General features: G+C 46.7%; 1 protein-coding gene across 2 annotated transcripts in view; it reads right to left on the minus strand.

The window, feature by feature from the left end:
- Rassf5 (Ras association domain family member 5) overlaps nt 1-23,578 on the minus strand; it is a 67,984-nt gene that overhangs the window by 18,539 nt on the left and 25,867 nt on the right. Inside the window, exon 2 of one of the 2 annotated variants that reach the window (XM_027934623.2) lies at nt 21,830-21,951. In XM_027934623.2, coding sequence (XP_027790424.2) covers nt 21,830-21,951 — 122 coding nt within the window. Of the gene's footprint in view, nt 1-7,060; nt 7,390-21,829; nt 21,952-23,578 lie in introns of those variants that run through there. The other variant, XM_027934625.2, reaches the window with a different exon arrangement.

Genomic DNA, 23,578 nt, shown 5'->3' on the forward strand with positions numbered 1-23,578 from the left:
CTACCAGCTTTTGCCAGCCTACCTCCAGACCTCTCAAGGGCAATTGTCCCAACCCTCTGATTCCAGGAATCAGCTCCTCAGTTCTCCCTGTCTCAAGAGCTGCCACCATGTTTTGATAAAAGCCACATAGCTGGAAGGCAGATGCCGAGAATGCCTTTCACTTGGATGCCCTTGTTTCCAGGCACCCCCATCGAAATACTTCATGGATGGCAAGGGGAGCACCGAGGGTCTGTTACTCATGTTGCTGGAGGCCATAGGGTCTTTAAGAGTAGACACCATGTCTTGTCCATCTCTGTATCCCCCACCTGTGGTGCTCAGTGCTGTAAGACAGTTGAAAACACAAGATATGACTGAGGCCAGGTACTAAGAGGTTTGGAACGCTGCACCGAAGAGCAGGAACCAAGTATGGGCTTTCCTCAGGAAGCAAAGGGAGTGTGTGAAGACTTTGGGGTACCACAAGCAGTTGTATGCAGGATACTCAAGATGGATGGAAACCAGTTGGGTATCTTATTAGAGCATATCAGTGAGAGGTGATGAGCACCCAACAGGGCTGGGTGGGGGTCAGGAAGGGGAGCCTGCCATCTGCCACACTGTGGAGATGCAGCCCATGGTGACAGATGGGATGAAGGCCCCTGAGGCTCTGAATGTAGGGGACTAGGCAGAGGGGCATAAACACAGAGAGAGAGATCATTTATAAGCAAAGGATATGTGTTGGTTCTGGACATAATGAATATTAGGTATCTGAGATGCACATGAGTAGAGACCTCCAAGCACCAGGAAGAGAGATGGGATGGGGAATGAAGCTAGGGAGTGAGAAGCAAAGCACCTCAGACACTTACTTATACCTGTCTCCTTCCTCCCAACTTCAAGTTTAGTGCTCCTGATTCTCAGCAAATGTATCTGGTTCTCTTGTCCCCAAAGAATACACCAGGCCAGACCTGGGACCCCAGCCTCTTTTAGGAGTATATTGAGCTATTCAGAGGAAGAAACTGAGGCCTTGGATGAGAATAGGTCTGGATTCACACAGGAAACCATTAAGGTCTTCAAGCTAAGAGCAGAAGGAAGAAGAGAATCCAGGACCCCAGGATGGGCCTGTTGGTGCCTCCCCTTCAAGATCATGGTCTGGGGAGCTGGATCCAGATCCCAACCTGACAGTGTGAAATAAGAGTTGGGATTCAGGGTTTGATACCAGTGTATAATCTTTCTTCCTAAACTTCTAGGGTAGGCAGATGTTGCATGTGCCCAAATCTATCACTGGAATTGATTTATTAAAGAAAATTCAGCTGAGTCAAGAAAAACAGTCTAAATTTGTGAAAAAAGAGAAGACAGAGGGGGACAACATGGAGGACAGAGCGGGGGAGCCAGACCAAGAGTGTGAATGAGGATGTCTTGGATAAGTCCAGGTGGTCCTGCAGGAGGGAACCCTTGCTAGTCATCCAGGTCCTCTAGCTGACCTCACATAGGGAGAGTCCATATGTTTTAGAACATTTAAAAGTTAATATCTAAGATCCTTCCAAGGTCCACTCCTATACAAAATGGTGATGGAATCTCAAAGAAATTGGCCCACTCGCATCATACAGTGTTCCTGCTCAAAAGGATAAAATACCCAAGTCTGAGAGTTGAAATGACTTGGCCACAGCCTCTCAGTTAATGGCCTGAGTGGGGATGAGAAGCCAGGACTTGACTTACAGTTCTTTGTGTGTTCTGTTACATCAGGTGCAGTCAAGCTCTTAAAGGGCTGTCACCCTAATATCCTTGGGATCTCAGCATGTTGTGACGAGTGTAATGAAGAAAGCTCTAAGCAGGCCCAGGGGACTGGAGTCCTCCATTCCCCCTCAACTTAATGTGACTGGGGACAAATCCTTGTACCTCTCTGGGCCTTCATTTCTGGCCTAGGAACCTCTCAGAAATCTGTGACAAATGCTCATCTGGCAGCCCAACTGCAGTAATCCATCAATTAGTAAATATTTCCTAAACAGGTGTTGCCAACACTCCAAATATATGGAATCACCTGGGGAGAGTATTTAAAAAGCAAACTCTGGGGTGCCACCTGCAATGAGTCAGGAGCCAGGAGCTCCAGGGTGGAGCCCCCGAGTCTCCATTTCCAAAAAGTGATTTAAAGACTGATTCCAATGCCGGTGGCCAGGGCCACCCATTGAACCAGGTGGTCCTGCAGGAGGGAACCCATGCCAGTCATCCAGGTCCTCTAGCTGACCCCACATAGGGAGAATCCATATATTTTAGAGCTGCAAAGGAACCAGTGTATAATCTTTCTTCCTAAACTTCTAGGGTAGGCAGATGTTGCATGTGCCCAAATCTATCACTGGAATTGATTTATTAAAGAAAATTCAGCTGAGTCAAGACAAACAGTCTTTGTGAAAAAAGGAGAAGAATCATCTATCCTCCAGGAGCTCCTAGTCTGGTTGGGGGAGACAGGACCCCAGGAGCACGATACCCTTAAGGACAGATGAAAAGGTACTGGGTCAGAGAGACAGAGGTGATGCCCTTCACCAAGGTGTGAGCAGGGCTTCCACGGTGCAGAGAGATGCTGGGAGGAATGTGTGGCCGAACCAGCCAAAGGTTCACCACTGTGGGCCTCCTTGCACACCTGGGCTCACAGTTGCAAGTGATGTCCCATCCTCCCCTTGTGGTTAGGTGTGGCCATGTGACTGAATCCCGGCCGATGACATGTGGGTTTGAGAAACACACCACTTCCGGCCTGGCCTACAAAAATCTCCTCTGTGTTATCCTGAGCCCCCACCTGTCAATTTAACTTCATGTAAAGAGGGAAATAAACTTCTTATGCTCAAGGACTGAAAATTGAGGTTGTTTGTTACAACGCTTAGTTTCAGCCAGCATTCAGTCAGCACCAGCCTGCACTGGGCCAAAGGGGGTGTGATTCCTGATCTTACAGGGCTGACGACCTTCAACCTTCAACCTTTGCAGGGCAAAGCAATGCTAGGAAAGGCCAGAGGTGATGAAATCTACGGGGTGTAGAGGTCACATCCATAAATGAAAGGCGCTTGTACAAAGAATCATTTGGGTTCTTCTTGGGCAGTGTAAGCCTCTGACATAGCACATTAAAAACCCTTCAATGGTCTGCCACCCCCAAGGAGTCCCGTTTTTATTCTTATTGCTCAAGTTCAGATATAGCTTAATTTGAGTATTCTTTTCTCTCACGCCAAGGTGGTCAGGGGCAGGGGCTGTGCCTATGGCTTCGTGAGATGAGGGTTTCCCCAGCTGGTCCAGGGCTGTCAGGGTTGACTGCTGTTCTCAGAGTACCAGAGACTCCCAGGGAGATGCTGACTGGCCAGGTAAGAAGAGAGTAATGTAGTACCCTGAACTCTAAGAACCCTTCCTCTTGGCATCTTCCTTAAAGAAAAAAATTCAAGGGTGTCTGCGCAGACCAGAGAAGGCTTAGGGGGAAGGAGGGGTGGGAGTGTGTTCCACATATGCTTATATATAATATCTAAACACAAATATAGTCAACCTCTGTTCTCCATAACCACAAAGAAAAACATGTGGAAGTCTCTAGCAAGAGGTAGATTTTTATCTAGAACAATCTTTCCATTTTAGGACAGACATCAAGGAGAACTTTTAAATGATTAGAGTTTTAAGACACCCTCCCGCCCCAGTGTTAAAACACAGGGTCAAGGTCCCCAGGCAGGTTGCCTTATGGAATGGAGGGATAGTAACTATCTTTCCTGACCTCACCCAGCCTGCAGTTGCTTGGGTCTTTCCATTTTGGAGAAGGGTCTGAGGGGACAGAGTCTGAAGTCTGTGCTTGTTACACTCTGAGTAGAAGAGCAAGAAGAGAAGAGGAGCACTTGACAAGGAGTTCAAAGAGGGTGTTAGTCTAGGCTCTCCCCCAACCAGATGTGTGCCCTGGTGAACATTTGCACCTTTCTGACCTCAGTTTCTCTCTCTGTCAAGCAGCCTTTATGTGTCCTCAGAGCACCTCCTAGATGCTCTGGGTGGGCTCCAAAGTCCTGGAGTCCTAGAACCCTTTGAACACACACACTCCCACATCTTAGATGAAGGTAGGCATGTTCCTGCCTTACTGAGAGCATCATTCTACACTGCCTGAGCCCACAGGAGCCCATTTTGATATGCATGACCCAGGGAAACACAATCTAATTGTTTGCTGCCAAGGGAGAAGTGCCTGGAACATAGTACCAACTCAGCATCCTGAAACTGCCTAGTGTGACTCAATACCAGATCCCTGGGCCCCTTCAAACAACGTACACTGCCCCAGGAAGCTGCCATCTCCTGACAGGAGAGACTAAATTGGGGCCCAGGACCTGATTCCCCTTTCTACTGTGCTGTCTCCCCAACCTCCAGGTGCCACGAAGTGGGGAGATCTTCCCAAAGCCTCCCACCTCCTACCAAAGGGGGCTGAAGAGACATCTCAGAGAGTCCTTGGGAACCGGCTAGTGACAACTCCCAGGGAATGGCATGGGAAGGGCAGCGAGGCTTCCCCGTGGCTCTGTTCCAGTCAGGCACAGACTGAGCAGCAGACACAGGTTGTTCTGACAGGGCTATTTATAGAAGCATCTCGGCCTTTCCCGAATGAGGGCCTCAGTCTCTCAGCGACCGGGAAACACATAAGCTCCTTCCCTTGGAGACAGAAAAAAGAAATTCTCTCAGGAGCTCAGACATGATCTTGCTTTGGGGAGGAAAGAAGCACTGTTAGAAATCAGAATTGGGTCGGGATATGGCTGATGGCTTTGAAGGCTTTTCTAGAGCAACTCCAAGAAGGAAGAGGAGATAGAAAACGTGACTGAATGTGAAAAAAGATGAAGAACAGAGATCAAAATGTTTGCAGGAAGCTTCCCCAACTCCTAGGTTGGCCACACATGCTCCTCTTCACAGCCTGAGCCTTCTCTAGACAGTGGGCCCAGCTTACCTGGGGCTTCTCACCCAGCCCTGCCTCTCCCTGGAGAGCTGGGACCAGGCTGGAGGCTATTCTGGTGTTGAGGAAAACTCCCTGACTGCAGTTCTGAATACTGTCAGGGTCTTCTCAAACCATATATTAGAGTTGGGCAGAGGCCAGGGATAGGAGACGCCATGCCCACCTTCCCTTCCTTCTCTGGAGCATTTATCGCTTACTGCACTTTCTGACATTCAACAAAATGACTTTCTTAGCAGGATTCCTGCCCCTAGTGAACTTACAGACAAGGGCAAAATGAAATAGGGAGACATGCAGAGGACCCAAGACATGAGATGATCCAAGACACAAAGTAAAGAAAGAAAGCATTTCTGTAGGTGCCAAACCAAAGATGCATTTCCTGGGGTGAAGGAATGAAGGAAAATTTGGTGGAAGAATGAGGAAAGGAGGTTGTGTGGGCCTCAGGATAAGTCATTCCCCACCCTCAACCCCATCTCAGTGTATTTTTTATGGGGATATTATTTCTATTTCTTCCAAGACTACCAGAAACAATGACCTTTTTCAATTGCCAAGCAAAAGAAACTCCAGCTTTGCAGGGTCCCTTCCTCACTCAATTATGCAAAATTCTCACCCTCTGGGACCAAGGGTTTACAGCATGGCCAGTAGCGAGAGGCAGGCATGGCAGCTGAACCGGGTTTAAAAACAGGAACCATTTCCTTCCCAGGCACAGCAACAAAACGCTCTAGAGCAATCGTTCAAACTTCAGCTGCATCTGAGAATTACCTGGGAGCCTTTTCAAAATCCAATGCCCAGATTGGCCCTCAGGCTAATCCAATCAGACTCCCTGGGCTTGCGACCCAGGTATCAGTATTTTCTAAAACTCCCCTCTCTCCATTCCAGGGTGTAGCTAAAATTGATAACCACTGTTTCAAGGGGGAGGAGGTTCACACAATGAGGCAAGAACCCCAAAACAGGGTGAGACACTTCCCCTCTGCAATGATGCTGTTCTGCATGAGGCCTACCTAGCCAGAGAAGGGAACTCCCTTCTCTGCACCCAGCCCTTCAGAGTAAGTCCTGCTCTTCAGACTCAAGAGGGGGTGCCCTAGAAAACAAGTGCTTCTTCCAGAGGTCTGTTTTACTTGATTCCTTCAAACATAAAATCACAACTTCTTATTTGGTTCACGGGCATCCCTCATCATTGAAAGTATGTTATTGAAAACATTTTTGCCTGTTACCAGAACCCAGCAAATACAGGGTCTGCAGGCAGGATGAATTAAGAACAAAGGAAGCCCCAAGACAGGCCTGAGGTAGTTTTGGTTAATTCTAGTTGGTATAGGACTGATGAATTAATGATGAGCCTGCCACACACCTGTGAAATTTAACAGTTCACTTTTGCCTACAAACAGCCCTTCTAGGTAACCTCTCTAAGGCCTTGCCTAAGGGCCCTCTCATCTAAATAACACAACAAATAAACATAGTTTTGTCAAGACGGGCCACAGATATTGTGGCTCTGTAGCCAACTAGGAGACCACAGCCAGGGAACCCAGGCTAGCTGGGTGTCCAGAGGCTGACCCTTGAAGAAACACAAAACTCCACCAGCCCTTCAGGTCACCCAAGTCCACTTAGGAAGTTATAATAATAACATGAGAGCAGCCTAGGAGAGAAGTTTTAGTCTGCTTCTAAAAACACCCTGGACTTCTGCAAAGTTGCTGAACTCAGTTTTAAAATGGTTTCTGGCCACTTGGAATACGGAAGTCTCAACCTATGAAGTGTTTATCTACAGAGGCACCAAGTACTATCTAGAGTTTGTAAGCTTGGATTTGGGGGTGGGACAGAGCAGTTGCTCAGTGACCCTTTCAGACACAGGTGAACGTGATGCAGCCAATCCATGAGTCAAGCCTGTCCCCAAACCCTAGAGAGCCATTTTGAAAAGGTCTAGGTACAGGAAATGCTGAAAGGAGGTCTGACCAGAATTGTACAGGTCCTCAAAGGGCTCCCCGACAATTGCTAAAGAGGGTCCTGGCGGGCAATTGGTCAAGAGGGTCCCTAGCAGCAGCCCAGCCACTCTCCTGCACATGGCTTGGCCTGTTCGCCAGGAGCAGGTTTTCTCTTCTAGGGCACAGAGGTTATTTCCTCCGGGCCAAAGACTCCGTATTCCATCATTATGTTTACCTTTGACAGATGTTTGCTCTGCACATTCCTGAAAAAGGTGGTCTTGGCCGTAAAGAAGCAATCTTCCAGCTCCTCGTCCAGGCTGCAGTACCCACTGCTCATGCTGCTGTCCACCGTCATCGAGCCCTGGGACCCCCGGCCAGAGGCTGCGAGCGCCTCGGACGGGGCGGGCTTGGGATGCGACGCGAGGTGGGGACCCCTCCCGGGGCCAGCCCGGCCGAGCGGGCGGGGCCGCCTGCGTTTGTCACTGGGGCCCAGGCGGCGGGGTACCCAGTTGCCGTTCCCGCGCGCCGCCGGTGCCTGCTCAGCCCTGGGGTTGGCCCCGGGCGCCCGCTCGCCCGCCTCGCTCCGGCGGCGCTAGGCATCTGCGGTTTCATCTCCGCTGCGCGGCGCCTGCTGGCTCGCTCGCTCCGCCCGGCGCAGAGCGCCATCTCCACACCTCCCCCGCCTGCCCGCGCCTTTCCTGCCCCGCGCCGAAGCCACTTCCTCTCGAAAGGTTCCTCAAAGCCAAGCTCGGCTGTCATCGCGCCCCTCCCCCCGCCTCCCCACCCACCTGGGTGCCACAGGACCCGGTGGCAAGTGGATCTAGGACACTGAATAGGGATTCATGGAAGCAAGAGACCAGGATGAACCCGAGGGGAGACAATTCCCTCTGTCCCTTACTCCTCCTGTGCTGCCCTTCTCGCCCCTCACGGTGGCTGGCGTTCACGGAGTAGAAGGTGGTGTAAGGTCTACATCTTCCTCCTCCTTCCCCACCCACCCCCTCACTCCATCCCACTCCCAGCCTCCATTGGGGAGTTGGGGGGAGCTGGGTCAATCCGTGGTTAGATGAGTCACTGGAGAAGAAGGTAATCGATATCTGGTCCGTCTGTAGAAGCAACAATATTTTAACTTAAAAATGCCAAAAGAAAAATGTAGGGTCTCACACGCTTATGCAAATCATATGCAAAGCTATGCAGGGCTGGGCTGAGCTAGCCCACTCTCCCACCACCAGAACTTGGCCCTCAGAATCAGGATACCGAAGAAGCCTGCAGATGCTGCTCAGGTTGGGTGTGCATTTTCCTGACAGTCAAACCAAGAGGGTTCTTGACCAGATCTTGTCATTGCTAGCATCAAGGATGGCTCATTTCTATCTCCCTAGGAACTGGATGGACCAGATGGGGGAACACTTTCCTTCTGTAGGATTCAACTGCTCAAAGCAATTAGGGCAACATCCCTATAATTTCTCAGACTAGATTTGTACAAGAGCAGTTGTAGCTCCCATTGTTTGAACAATTACTGTATGCCCAGATGATTTACACGCAGTCTGTCACTTAATGTTCCCAATAACCGTTAGATAGAGACTATTATTTCATATTTTTATGGATGAGGAAACCAAGGCTGAGAGTCACACAAGTAGGACCTGTGTGCTAGGATCAGAGTCAGATCTACGTAACTCCAGGGCCTCTGTGCTCTTGGTCCCTGTGATGAACTATCCGTCAGTAGAGATGAGACTATTGGTGGGCACTCTGCCATCTTTAAACACAGTGGGGCCTGAAGTCTCAAGAAGAGAAAACACCGCCTTCTAAGCCCAGGGTTGCTATGGAGTCCAATGGTCTGTGGACCCCAGAAATGGCCTGGAAAGTGGTTGGGAGAGGGGACAGTCAGGACTGTCTCCAAGTCTGTGTGGCTTTTCCTGAAGTTTTGAAATAATTCAGTGCCGGGGAAGCACAAGCTGGCAGAGGGTTATCCTCAGCCCCCAGACGCCAAGCTGCTGACTCCATATTAATCTCTGGTTGCTTTTCTGAGGAGTTCTCCCCCCCCCCCCCCGCCCTTTGCCAAATCTGTCAGTGCTGAGGAGGGTTTCAAAATGCGACCCAGTTTGGCTCCATCCTCCCACACAGCCTCTTTGACAGAAGCTGGTGTGTGCCTGGCAGGGACAAAGCTGAGATAGCTAAAAGCCAGCACCCCTGGGTCTGCCACCCTTGGCTCAGGAGAATGTCAATGCCAGTAGCTACCTCCTCTGGAGGGAAGATAAGAGGTGGTAAACAGCTGGGGCAGGACTGGGGTGGGTGGGCAGTGTGCTATGCAGAGTCTAAGAGGGTTGATCTCACATGAATGGGGTTGAAGATAGGTTCTGTCTCTGTCTGGGTGATCTGTTCTTCAAAAAGGTATTTTAGAGGGGGTTTTGGGGGTTTTCCCCAGGGACCATGGCTCAGGCCTCAAGCAGAGGAAGCTGGTGTCTGTTTCCAAGTTCAGGGGCAGAATGCTGAATGCTACAGAGAGGGGGCTCTGGGTGATCCATGGCCACCATAGCAGCCCACCTGCTTTGTCCAGTAAGCAAAGAAACAGACTCTTCTTATACAAAGAACCTCCTTGCTCAGTGGGAATTCAACACTTAAGGGAAAAAACAAGCCCCAGATTCTCTATGGCCACAGTGTCCTCAGAGTCACATGGGAAGCTCTGCAATGCCACCACAGTGCTACACATTCAAAATGTACAATCTTAAAATGCGGCGAATAACAACCTTTTCAAACACTAAGCCAGAGTCCCCCAGGAGCCAGCTCCTTGTGAGCAGCACAAGCAGCATACTCGATGCCAGACCTGGCAAGGAAGGTTCTCAGGGACACTGTGTTCTTGTAGGGAGCTGCTCCACGCCACTCCAAACATCATGAAAACCTGACATCTGAATAGGGCCTTTTAACCCCATTGCTTCACTTATGCTACTCTAACCCAATAGCAGGAATTATGGCCATTTTACAGGTGAAGAGACTAAGGGACATAACCAGTTCCATCACAGCTCATTACTTCTAAAGCCTCTTCGTGACTCCTAGTTAATATCTCTTTCCCTAATGCCACCTCACCTGTCAATGAATCACCTGTGCATAAGTCAGGGCAACAGAGACTGTGCTGGCAGGGACCCTAGGCCTAGAAGAAATCTGCAAAGATCATATACAATATAACAAGTTGGCCAGTCCACAGCAGAAAAATCCAGACTGATGCCCTAGGGTCTCAAAGGAAGGAAGACTGGACTGGAGTGTCTAGTGACACTGTCAGAATCTCCCCCCTACGAATAATCAATAGTAGTGACATCGATTGGCCTAAGTAAGAGGGACAGGCAGGGACAAACCTGAGAGTTAGCCTTTAAAGCCTCTTTGAGGTGATCCACAAAGTATGGGAAGAAGCTGTTCTTGTCTGTGGGCCCAGGAGGAGAAAGCAGGCCCTAAAACACAGCATGCAGAGCCCAAAGCCCACAGAACTCCGCTGGAGTTCAGAGAGTCCTGGGGAAATGATGAATGGGCCACTTTCCTGACTCAAAGTGTCAGATGATGAAAGACATTATTTTAAGCTTTCTTCCTTTCTCAAATGTGATCCTGATAGGTGGCCGGATCCCCTTGTGAGATCCACCCTGTGGTTCTGCATGTTCCAGAGAGGCTGCAGTGTAAGAATGGATGTCTAGAAGCCCAGCCTCAACTCCACTTGATGTAGCCTCTTGAGAAACTGTGGACCTCAGGCTTCTTCACCGGTCCGATTGAAGGGTCATGTGAAGATCAGACGTGAGGCCTTAAACCTACTAATGTATGCCAAGGCTGAAAACCAGGGTGAGGTGTTCCCCCCACAAAACTCCCTAAATTTATTTTAAAATTATTATTAGTTTATGTGCTATTAACTTGATGCACATCACTTAATTTAATCCTTACAACAAACTTATGAGGAAGCCGCAGTTATTTTCTCTATTTTACAGACAGGAAAAGGAGGATCAGGAAAGTTAAATAACTTGCAAATAGATACACAGGCTGTCAATGGTGGTGTTGAATCAACCCAGCTGGGTCTCACTCCAGCTACAAATCCTTAAACTCTACATTCTGTGGTCTTATGGGGTTAGCGCTGGGATGGCTCCCATCACAGGTCCAAAATTGAGCTCGCTGCCCACCTGCTCATTCTCTGCCCTTTAGTATTTCCTGTCTTGATGATTGTCATTAACCTAGATTACTGCAAAACCTTGCAGGAGTTCCCCTTGTTTGCATCTCTGCCTCCTCCAAACTCCCCACCCCCTTGTTGCCAAAGTTATCCTTCTAAGACCAAGTTCAGATCATTGTGGCTCCCTATCATAAAATCTGTTCATATTTCAACTCCTAATGATCTTATAATTAACATGTACTCAGTCTAGTTGCTTGTGTTTTCATTCATTCATTGAACAAATACTTACTGAGCACCTTCTACATGGCAAACATACTGGATGTTCAAGTTTGGGTCTGGGTGAGATCTAGTCCCTGCCTTCTCAAAGTATACACTCTAGAGAGAGTGACATTAAATGTTAGCTATTTTAAAGTTATTACTGAGCTTTTATAGGTTTCATTATAGGACTTAATCCTTATAACCTTCCCAAGAAGATATTTTGCAAATGGGTAAAGAGCCTCAGAGTGGTCAAGTTGCCCAACAAAATAAATGGTAGAATCAGATTTCAAACCCAGAGCCCCCGTATATAACTTTCAATTACAACTGTTGTCTTTCCTCCAATGACCACATGATATTCCAAACCCCTGAGCAGGCCCTCCCAGACCCTTTCCAGTGTGTGTCCAGCCAAAAGTTCAGACTCATCTACAGCCACAATCAAGTGGCCCTCATTACAGTCACACAAAATTGATTCACATTGCCAGAAGCCACTCCGCCCCCTTGTGGTTTTGCTGTTGCTATTTTCTCTGCCTGTCAAAATCCTCCTCCTACCTCCATCCCCTTCCTGACACTATTCCCCCATAAGGACCATACCTCCCACACCTTCCACATGACTCTCAGGAGGAGAGTTCTATCTAGGCTGAATCTTAAGAATTCTACCAACCAGGGCTGAGGTTGTAGCTCAGTGGTAGAGCGCTTGCCTAGCATGTGTGAGGCACTGGGTTTGATCCTCAGCACCACATAAAAATAAATAAAATAAAGGTCCATTAACAACTTAAAAAAAATTTAAAAAAGAATGCTACCAAACATCCCTAGAGTGGCATTATTTTTTAGCATGAATTTGCTGTGTATAGCAGAGAGTTCAGTTTCTCCCCAGATGACTTCTTATCCTAAGAGGAAAGTGGCTGCCCACCATTTAGGTTAGAGTCGCATGTGATTCACTTTCTCTGGGGTTCCAGCCCACACCATACCTCTCTTGCTTGGCTGCCAGATTACACAGGGCCCTAATGCATAAAAACACTGAAGGTGGTTAATTACTCTGGTCATTCACACCAACAAGCTAAGGCCCTGAAGAACTCATGTTAGGAGTCAAGTCAGGCCCAGGGATTCTATCTTCTAACTGTCCTTCAGTGAGACTAGAGGGTGACACACAGAGAAAGTGAATCACATGCGACTCTAACCTAAATGGTGGGCAGCCACTTTCCTCTTAGGATAAGAAGATATTTCTAATCTCTCTCAGGTGTCCCTCTCCAGGCATGACCCATCTTCCCAAATCCAGGGCAGCTTGGTCACCATTGGGAGATGTGAACAACTCTCAGACTACCCACAGAAAGGAGGGTCATGAGCCTTGGAACTGACCTGGTAATCTCTCTATTCTGCTTCTCCTAGGGGCTGTGAGGAGCACAGAGAAACATCTCCAGGGCTTCAGGATTTCTAGAGAAATAAGTCTGGGCGCTCTATCCCCACATGGAGTTGAGCTCAGGCCCTTCTTTGCTGGGAAGGCTTTTCCACTCTACCCAATCAGAAAAGAGCTCAGCCTGGGTGGGTCAGATAGGCCTTGAGGAGGCTCCTGGGAGGGCCAGCTGTCTAGTGCAGTAGAATCCCTGGGTGCTTGAGCCGGCACTTGGGCTTTTAGATATGGTGTAAAATCTGGGAAGAAACCATGGATTGGGCTTTCCCAGATGGAGCCAGAGTGGGCTGGAGGGAGCAGGGAATCAGTTTCTTTCTTTTGGTTGGTATTATTTGGCTACCTCTGGAATCCCTGAGAGAGGCAATCATTTCCTTACAAAGGGAAGGAGTCAGAATAGAAATCATAGCTGAATTTTGAGCTTGGAAAGAAAGGAAATAATGGATGAAAAAAATAATGGCTAAGAAAAATGGGTGGATTCTAGTGTATTCTCCTTCCAAACCTGCCCAGGAGAGGTTATATCTGAGGCCCTGGACCCTGCCTTTTTTGCCATTCATGCCAATGTTATGGCAACTGGACTCTCCTCTCATTCTATGGTGGCCAGAGGATGACAGAGGAAGCTATTAATGTCAATGGATTTCTAGATCACAAAGTATTAAGCTATAAAAACTCAGTTATAGGGTTGGGACACTAAACTCACTCCAAGATGGTATGCCTCCTCTAAAATCAGAAAAGGGGCTGTCAGCAGGCTTAAGGATTGGGTATCAGAGTGGGCATACTTATGAATTTAAAAGCAAGACCTAAAAGCATCAAGCCATCTCCAAGTAACTTAACCAAGTCTCAGAACAAAGCCCCCCAAATATATATAAGAATATGAAACTATCCAGCATCCAACAAGGTGAATTTGCAATGTCTGGCATCCAACTGAAAATTACCAAACATGTAAAGACACAGGGAAATATGATCCTTAACGAGGAGAAAAAAATCAATCAATACAAACTAACCTATAACTGAGACAGAACAAAGAAAAAGGGAAGAAAAAAACTGATAGAAAATACAAACAGAGGGGCTGGGGTTGTGGCTCAGCGGTAGAGCGCTCGCCTTGCACATGCAAGACCCTGGGTTCGATCCTCAGCACCACATAAGAATAAATAAGTGAAATAAAGGTATTGTTAAAAAAAGAAAATACAAACAGAATGTTGCAAAAGAAAAGATTAGTGAATTTGAAGACAGAGCAATAACAACCATACAAAACAAACACAGAGAAAGAAAAAAATTTAAAAATGTACAGAGCAATAAATTATAGGACAAGTAGAAGCAGCCTAAGAACATATATGCAATTGGAATTCTCAGAAGGATGCAAGAGAACATTAAAAATATTTGAGAAATAATGCCTGAAAATTTTCCAATTTTGTTGAAAACTATAAACCCACAGATCCAAGAAACTCAACAAAACCCCAAGCACAAGAAACCACAACAAAGAGCATCATAATCAAATTGTTCAAAACATGTGATAAAGAGGAAAATATTAAAATCAGAGGACACATTAGATACAGAGGAACAGGGTGAAGACTGTTATTTCAGAAACAATGAAAGTGTGAAAATAATGAAGCAACACCTTTAAATGAATACAAGAAAAAAAAAACCTGTCAACCTAGAATTTTCTACCCAGTGAAAATCTTTAAAAAACAGAGGTGACACAGGAACTATTTTAGACACAGAAAGCTAAAAGAATGTATCATCAGTAAACTCACAATGCAAGAAATTTAAAGAATGTTCTTTAGGCAGAAGGGAAATGATATCAGATATAAACCTAGATCTACTCAAAGGAAAAAGTACCAAAAATGGTAACCATATAGATAAATATAGTTTTTCCCTACTATTTAAACATCTTTAAAATATAATTAAACACCTAAATAGTAACAATGTTGTACTGAGTTTATAGTATATAAAGAGGAAAAAGGGTATATGACTACAAGGTTTTTATACTCTATGTGAAGTGGTATTAACCACTTGATAAGTAGACTTTCACAAGCTGAAGATATATGTTGTAAACCCTAAGGCAACCACTAATTAAACAAAACAAAGAGAAAAAAACTTGGGGGCAACAAATAAGAGAAAATGGAATCATAAAATATATTCAGTTAACCCCAAAGAAGGCAAAAATAGAACAAAGAAAAGGGAAGAAAAACTGATAGAAGACAAACAGAAAACATATAGCAAGAAGACAGACTCAAAATCTAGCTATATCAATAATCGCATTAAATGCAAATGACCTAGATACTACAATTCAAGGGTAGAGATTATCAGATTGAATTTTAAAAAACAAGATCCAACTATTTGTTATCTATAAGCAATGAACTTTACATAGAGCCATGTGCTATGTAACAAAGTTGCAGTCAACAATGGACCACACAGATAATAGTAGTCCCACAAGATTACAATGGACCTAACAATTCCTGCCAGTTAGTATTTTTATTATACTTTTTCTATATTCACCATTGTGTTAAAATTGCTACAGTACATTCAGAACAGTAATATGCTGTATAAGTTTGTATCTTAGAAATAATAGGCTTTATCATATAGCCCAGGTGTGTAATAGGATATATCATCAAGGTTTGTGTAAGTATTGTTTATAATGTTCCCTCAATTGACAAAATTGCTTACCAATGCACTTCTCAGAATATATTCCCATCGTTAAGCAATTCATGACTGTATAAAGACATAAAAACCCTCAAAATAAGAATAAAGAAATACTATAGTAATGGTAATCAAAAGAAAGCTGCAGTAGCTATATTAATATCAGACAAAGTAGATTTTAGATCAAAGAATGTTACCAGGGATAAAGATACAGGAGTCAATTAATCATGAGGACATAATAATCCTACATGTTTATGCACTTAATAATGGAGTTTTAAAATACAGGAATGTAGGACTGTAAGGAGAAATAGACAAATCCACAATTATAGATAAGATTTCAACACCTGGCTCTTAATAATAAATAAAACAAGTAGACAGAACGCAGGTATGCCTCAGCAAATGCCAGTTCCTGTTGTTACTACTTACAATTCCACTTGATAAGCATTTATCAAGCCTTTCTGAAGAGATGTAGGACCTTGCACCCCCCTAGAGGTATGCAGGTGTCTACAAGAGCATTAGCAAACCCAAGCCCTCTCAGCAAGCTCTCACTGCGAGCTCCTCCCCTTTCAGGCTCCTCCTTTCTTGCTCCCTGGCTCCCCCATGTGGTGGTCCTGTTTTTAACATGTTGAAACATGTTGGGCAGTGGGCAGGCCCAAGACTTTCTCTTCTCAAAGATCTGAAAAGTCAGAACCTTGGGTGATGAGACAGTGGTGTGTCTGCAGGAGGGAGCTTGGACCTGGAGCCAGGAAATGCAGAAATCCATGCCAACTAAGTCACCTCTCTGCTGCTGCAGGGGCTAAGGAGTGATTCCATCAGAGCCCTGCTAAGGAATGATAGCAAGAAGGGTGTATTTTTGTTTGGGATGGGCATACAGGCAGAAAGGGAGCCCAAAGGCCATCAGCCTGGCTGACCTAGCTTGGACAGCTTTGAGAGTCATCTGTCTCTTGGGTGAATGGGGGACAGGGTCACCTACAGAATGGAACAATGACTCAGGTCTCAATGTTCAGGGGGATAATCATAAGTCATATAGCAAAAAGTGGCCACCCAAACCACAAGTCATAGCTTCCTGGTTTGATTCCAGAACAAAAATCCAAATTTCTAGTATTCTGGTGAGTTGGCAGAAGCCAACCATGAAGGGTTTTATGTAGTAATCCAGATTTAGACTATTCTGAGGGCAACGGGAAGCCACAGAGTGTTTTCATCACAGAGTAACAGAACAAAAAAAAATTTTAAAAATCCCGTGAGGTGGCTTGTGCACACCTGGAATCACAGCTGCTTAGGAAGCCAAGGCAGAAGGATCATAAATCCAAGAGCAGCCTGGGCAACTTAGCAAGACCCTTCTCAAAATAAAATAAAAAGGGCTGGGGATGTGGCTCAGTGGTAAAGCTCTTGCCCTGGTTTTGATGTCTGGTATTAAAAAAAAAAAAAGAAAATCCATTGAGGCCCCTGGAGGTTCCAGAGATGGCTCTAGACTGTTACCACAGGATACTTACTCCTTGGTGTCACATATTTTTATATAATACTTGAACCCCACACCCACCCTGGGGATTATCCCATTTCTCAGAGGAGAAGCTCAAGGCACAGAGAAACTAGGAGAGTTGTCTTGGGTTCTAAACCAAGTATTTCATCTACACAGTCTAGATTTTAGCCTCACTCTTTGGGCATTCAGATAGGGGTTCTTTCCTTAAGACAATATTTATTGCTTTTTGGAAAATATTACATTAGAAACATGTGGAGTCATTTGCCAATCAAACAGCAGAAAAGCAAATAATAAAAGTTGAAAGTCTGACTCTAGCCCTTTCTACTCCCTCCCCTTCCCAAGCTGAAATCTCTTCCAACGGTCTAGAGCACTTCTAAACCCTCTGCTCTTTGGAAGGAAATTCATTGTCCCCCATTCAGAGCACCTTCTAGACCCTCCCTCTGCATTCCCCTCCCCTGCCACACACACACACACACACACACAGATGCAGACACACACACACACAGATGCAGACACAGATGTAATATAAAAGGCTGGGCCCTACATATCCAGTGGAGTGGCTTGTTTTCACTTTTCTCTATTTCCTGTCAGTACTTACAACTCCATCTCTCCTTTGGAAGGGCACCATGGTATCAGTATGGGTGACTGGTATTTCCTTCCCAGTTCTTTCTGTGTCTCCCTCGGTCCCTTGGGCACCCCCTGGAGCCAGTGTCCTGGGAGTCCAGGCACCAGATGGCCAAAGAGAGTAGCCTCATTATGGCAGCATTTCCCATGATGGCACCTGCAAGGGTCTTAGAACAGGACCTGGCTCAGTTAGTATTTGTGAAATGAATCTGAGGCAGTCCTTAGACACACTTTAAAAAAAAATAGAGATTAAATACTAATTAATAGTAATTAATCCGATGGGTATCTGGAAAAATCCTAAGTGCATTAGTGATTGAAGAATATTTTTAAATTTCCTTTGACACAAGTTGATTTAAGTTTAATAAAATGAGTCTATTTAAGGATTATTATGAAGTAAATAAAATGCAGGAGGAATGTAGTTATGGCCACAATGCGTGGCAGTGCTGAGCACCTTTTTGGAACTGCCATCAGAGGAACCGATGTGCACTCTGCAGGGCCAGGAGGAGGGGAAGCACCTGGGCCAGGTGAGTTGGCAGAAGCCAACCATGAAGGGTTTTATGTACTAATCCAGATTTAGACTACGGATGGAGGAGTGGGTCCCTGGCTGCAGGGAATTTGAATGAAAGGGGAGGGGAGTGCTTGTGTTTATCTCTTGTAATCTTGCATTCAGTCCAGAGGAAACTGGTACCAAATGTCAGAGGGACAGAGCTTCCAGGATTCCCCCAGGCCACAGCTGGTTATGATGAGGATCAACAGTGGTGGGCAAGGACAAAGATATCTTCTCTCAGAGTCACCTTCCCCAGAAGAAACGCAAGGACTGCACCAGATCATCAGAGGTCTCACTTTATTGTGAGGGCACTCGGGAGCCACAGTGGGTTCTTCATCACAGAGTGACATGAGGAGAGCTCTTTGAAGACCACCAGAAATACAAGTTCTTTGGGGTATGTCCCCAAATAAAGGAACTGCAAATGTTTGGGCAATTTATTGTGACCTTCAGCCAATGGCAATGATGTTCTCCAGCTAATGGGCTGAAAATGAAAAAAGAATCTGGGGTAGACTTGTAGGAGATGTGTCTTGTCACACAATGGGGCCCAGGAAAATGTCAGACAGCCTAGACCTCAGAGATCTCCAAGGAGAGGCTGCAAAACAACTGGTCCTAGGGCCCACAAAAGCAGAGGCAGCTACTAGCCACCCTTCCTCTGTTTTGGACACCTGTGAGAGACAGGCCAACCCACATGACTTTGTGAGTGTACACTGGGGCTCTTAGCCACCCCTACCATTTCTATGCCTGTCCCTCATCCTTCCCTTCCCCTACCATGGCAGAAAAGATGGTCAGAACTTTGTGATTATTGCTTTTAAAAGGTTGAGGCCAAATAATTATCTACAGGATGATCTCAGCCATGTTTTAAAAATGTATGAACGTACAGGAAGGACATATAAAAATGTTAATGAAGAATGGTTCTCTCTGGATGGAGAAAAATCAATGAATTTCTTTCCCTGAAAGAGCAGACAGGAGAAATGCTACCAAGAGGAGACTTCCTAAGAGTCACATGTCCCAGGATGAGCTGAGCTCCGACCCAGACCTCTGCCATAATAAATCCCCAGGATGGCATAAGCACATGAGGTTCACTCAGCCTGGCGATGACATCAAGGTGAAGGAAAGTTCTATCTTGATTTTTAACAGAAAATCAAGCCAAGGCGGAAATCAGCACAAATAAGCCTTTTAGAAAAGGCGAGGGAGCCCCGGAGCAGGGCCCAGCTTTATTGACAGAAGGCTGTGTCCTGCCCCAGCTCTGCTGAAGCACGCGGTCAGGCCTGTCCAAGGCAAACACAGCAGTCTGCATCACGCCAGGCTGTTTGCTGACCGAGGTCCACTCAGCACCACGTGGGATTCTTGCTGCTTCCTCTGTGACATTTCAATTATGTTTCTAGGGGCTTGGGACGTAGCTCAGCTTGCCTAGCATGCAGGAGGCCCTGGGTTTGAATCGCAGCATCACAAAAAATAGAACAAAATAAAATAATAATCCATCAAGTTTCCAATCTAGACACTGCCCTGATTTAGCTTGCCAAAGGATTACAAGTTTGCCTCCTCTCTGTCTCGAAGGACAGGGGACTTCTCGGCTTCCAAATATTCCATTTGAAAGCACTGCCAGCATTCTGAGGATGAGCCACTGTGCAGTAAACCCCAAAATCTTCTGGGGGGCCTTTTGCCCACCATATCAAGCTAAGCTGCACCAAGGCAAGGCTTCTCAGGCTCAGCCTGATTGACATCTGGAGCCAGATAACTCTTTGTTGCGGGGTCTGTTTTGTGCATTGCAGGGTATTTAGCAATGTCCCTCACCTCCACTGCCTAGAAGCCAGTAGCATCCCCTGACAACCAAAAAGTCTCTAGACATTGTCACATGCAGGGGGAGGGGCACAGAAATCACCCTCTTTTGAGACCTGCTGCTCTAGAGGAAGGAATAGAAACCCCAAGAAGGAGATCCAGGAAGTAGCGGGTGGAACCAGGCTCCAGGGTAGGGAATGGGCAGGATTGGGAGACCAGAGAGAAGAGAGACTTGGAAACGCCCAAAGAGAAAAGAAATTGGGAAAAGAAAGAGTTACTGAAATATGCTTTTCAGATGCCGCTCTGCAGGGTGCCACATAACCTCCCTCTTTCATCATCTAAGGTACACCTTCTTCGAAAATCTACACTATTGTGCTTAGAGTATAGGCCAGTGGTGGAGCACCTGCCCAGCATCTTTAAGGCCCTGGTTTTACTCTTAACATCCCCTAAACAACAGAAAAATTGACATTGCTCATCAGTGCTTTGAGCATCTGCTGTGCCCACCCCTTCCCAGGATGGACAGGTTCCAGTCCAAGAGGCCTGGTTACATTCAGGTTATGCACAAATAGTTACCATTCCAAAGTCTGGAAAAGATGTACTGAAATTTTTGTTCTATTCTGTAATAGGGATTGAATCCAGAGTGCTTAACCACCACTGAGCCACATCCCCAGCAGCCCTTTTTGTATTTTTTAAAATTTTGAAACATGATCTTGCTAAGTTGCTTAGGGCCTCACCAAGTTGCTGAGGCTGGGTTTGAACTTGAGATCCTCCTGCCTCAGCCTCCCGAGCTGCTGGGATTACAGGTGTGCACCACCATACCTGGCCTGAATTTTTAAATATACAATTTTGGACCAATTTAGTATCATCCATCAAATGTCATACTTGATTTCTAGCTACACTTTTTCAGTGGGAGAAGGCATGAGGGAACAACAGAGCAACACCCATGAGCAGATCAGGCATTTGAACACTGTGGATCATGTGCACTGTGGCCAGAAACATTGTGGACTTGTGACTGGATGTGAGTCCCCCATAACATTCAGGTCTCCCATTACTGTCTCTCACAGCACCCTGGGAGTTTCCCTCTTAGACAAAGAGTTTGTTTAAAGTCTCCCTCCTACGCCATGTCTCTTTCCTTTATCATTTCTGGGCCTGGCATGTGGTGAACGCTCAAAACACATCTGTTAAATGAGTAAATCGATGACATCCTAGAGCACTCCTTACTTCACTGATCAGCAACTTTCAACTCCCAGATGAAGGCTTGCATCAAAGATCCTTCCTTTGGGAAGCCTTCCTTGATTTCTCCCAGCAGAAACAATTGCACTATGTACCCACTTGGTCCATAGTCTTATCATGCATATGTCACAGTATATACTATTTGGCTGTATTCTGCCTCCCCTGCCAGAGCATAAGCTCTCCAAGGAAACTGTGATGAATCATTTTTTACCCCTCCTACCACCAGTGTTTGGCGGATGGTAGATAATCAATAAATGTCTGCTCAACACAATAATCAATAAATGCTCTCCTCTGTCTCCATTTCAAACCCTAGACATCAGACACACTGCAGTTCAAGTGCCTTGATAAAACCCAGGACCAAGAGTTATTTTGGAGTCAACTTTCTGGTCCTTGAACACAGGGAAAGAACATCTGCCCAGTCCCTCCAGAAGAGGAGCTGGCCTGACTGGCTGAGTGGCAGGCAGACAAGGTGAAGGTCTGTGAGGATCCATGGTCTGAAGGCAGGATAGTGTGTGAAGCTTTAGCCCCATCATCTCCCCACTGCTCCAGGGCTCTAAGGAACTTCTGGAGGCTTCTCTGTGACTCGCCCTGCCCCCACCCATACCCACACTTCTGGATCAGAGCCCTAGGCCAAAACAGAATCTATGCTTGGGAGAAATAGAGGATGCTGCTGAGTATCTGCAGACTGCTGCCCCTTGTCACTTGGAAAAGGAGTTATCTGCAGACTGCTGCCCCTTGTCACTTGGAAAGGGAGTGTCTACACTTCCATGTGGCCAGAAGGGGACCCAACATCCAGCACACATGGAATACTGGAGCCTGCTCACCAGAGCTCCCGGAAGAGAAAGCAGAGCCCAGGCACCTGCAGAGGCTGCTCCAGCTGGGCTCTTGAGCTTTGCTGCCTACCTGGCCAAAGGTTGGGGCAAGGGTGCTTTCTGGAGAGGGTCTGTTCCGGGCTGGGCCCTGCTGCTCACTGCAGTCCAGTTGGATCAGGCTGCGGCACTCCGGGTGACAGGTGAATTTACAGTCTGGAGGGAAAGAACCAAAGAGGCATCAGGCACTGGGCAGCATCTCTACTACTTCCGTCCAGAGAAATAACCTGGGCGATCACATTTAGTTCCCAGCAGAAGGGCAGTGCAGGAGGGCAGTGGCGGGCCAGCGGGAGGCAGGTGAGGATGAAGCTCTGTTCCGTTGTAGTTAAGTGCTTTACACCTGTGCAGACTGAGCTTACCTGCCATACTTTGTGTGACCTTGTAATTGTTACTGTTGGGGCCTTGGGACTTCCTCATGATCAGACCCTCTGGTTCCAGACTGGTGCTCTTTCTACTAATTCACACTGGTCACCAGGGGCCACAGACCCCTGGGGAAGGGCTCAAGGTTGCTGAACTTCATTTGGCCAATCAGGAACCTATGGATTTAGCGGCCTTGTCTGTGGCACGAGACTGTGCACAGGTATGGAGGAGGATATGTCTGAAAGACTTAAAAGTGCTTCCAGAGACAAAGCCATTCTCATCAGACCCTGCCCAGTCTAGAAATGCTGGGGTGGCCACTCTAACCCAGTTGAGATCCTATCAATAAAAACCAAAATTGGGGGAAAATCACACATTCCATCGACCATGTTCACTTCCATGGAAGTAGTAACTTAATGGCCAGAGTTGAAAAGAGCCTTGGGAACTCCCTTAGAGACAGGGAAACGGGCCCAGAGGTTAAGTGAAGTACCCAGTGACACAGCTCACAGGGGCGAGCCTGGGCTGCTGATATTTTCCAACTTCCTCAAGGGCTCCCTCTGGAACCTCTTTGGCAGAAGAGATATGAAGTCAGAGGGGCCAGGAGACAGCGAGACTCAGCCAGGGGAGGGAGGGACGGGGAGAAGGTGGGGGAAAGGAAAGAGTGGAATAGAAGAAAGCAATACAGGTCGTCTCCCAGGCAAAATGCTCAGATCTGATATGTAGTGCCCACAGATGGCCGTGCGACGGCCAGAGCTGCCTGTCCTGGAGTTACCACAGCTCAGCCAGAAGGCCCAGCCATGCAAGTGCCGGGGTCTCTCTTGAATTTCCCTCCTGATGGTGAAGTCTGGTGCATGGCTGGGGAGGGTGGGTTTTGTGGCAGGGGACACCACAGCCTGGATTTTCTTGGATAACCTGAGGATTAGGGAGTCACCTGTTTTAGACAGCTTTTTTTTGCTGCTGTGACTAAAAGACCTGACCAGAACAACTGTAGAGGAGGAAGAGTTTATTTGAGGGCCCACAGTTTCTGAGGTCCCAATCCACAGACAACTGGCTTCATTCCTTGGGGCTTGAGGTGAGGCGGGGCATCCTGGTGGAAGAGTGTGGCAGAGGGAAGCAGCTCACATGGTGATCAGAAAGGAGAGAGAGAGAGAGAGAGAGAGAGAGAGAGAGAGAGAGAGAGAGAGAAACTCCACTTTCTGGATACAAAATATATACCCAAAGCCACATTCCAATTTCCACCTTCTCCAGCCACAAACTACCACTTCAGTTACCACTCAGTTCATCCCTATTGGGGGATTAATTCACTGATTGGGTTAAGACTCTCATGACCCAGTCATTCTCCTCTGAACCTTCTTGTTTTGTCTCTTAAATGAGATTTTGGGGGATATCTCACATCCAAACCATAATACCATTTTGGTTGAGAATG

Source organism: Marmota flaviventris, chromosome 12 (genome assembly GCF_047511675.1).
Source record: "Marmota flaviventris isolate mMarFla1 chromosome 12, mMarFla1.hap1, whole genome shotgun sequence".
Taxonomy (NCBI): Eukaryota; Metazoa; Chordata; class Mammalia; order Rodentia; family Sciuridae; genus Marmota; species Marmota flaviventris.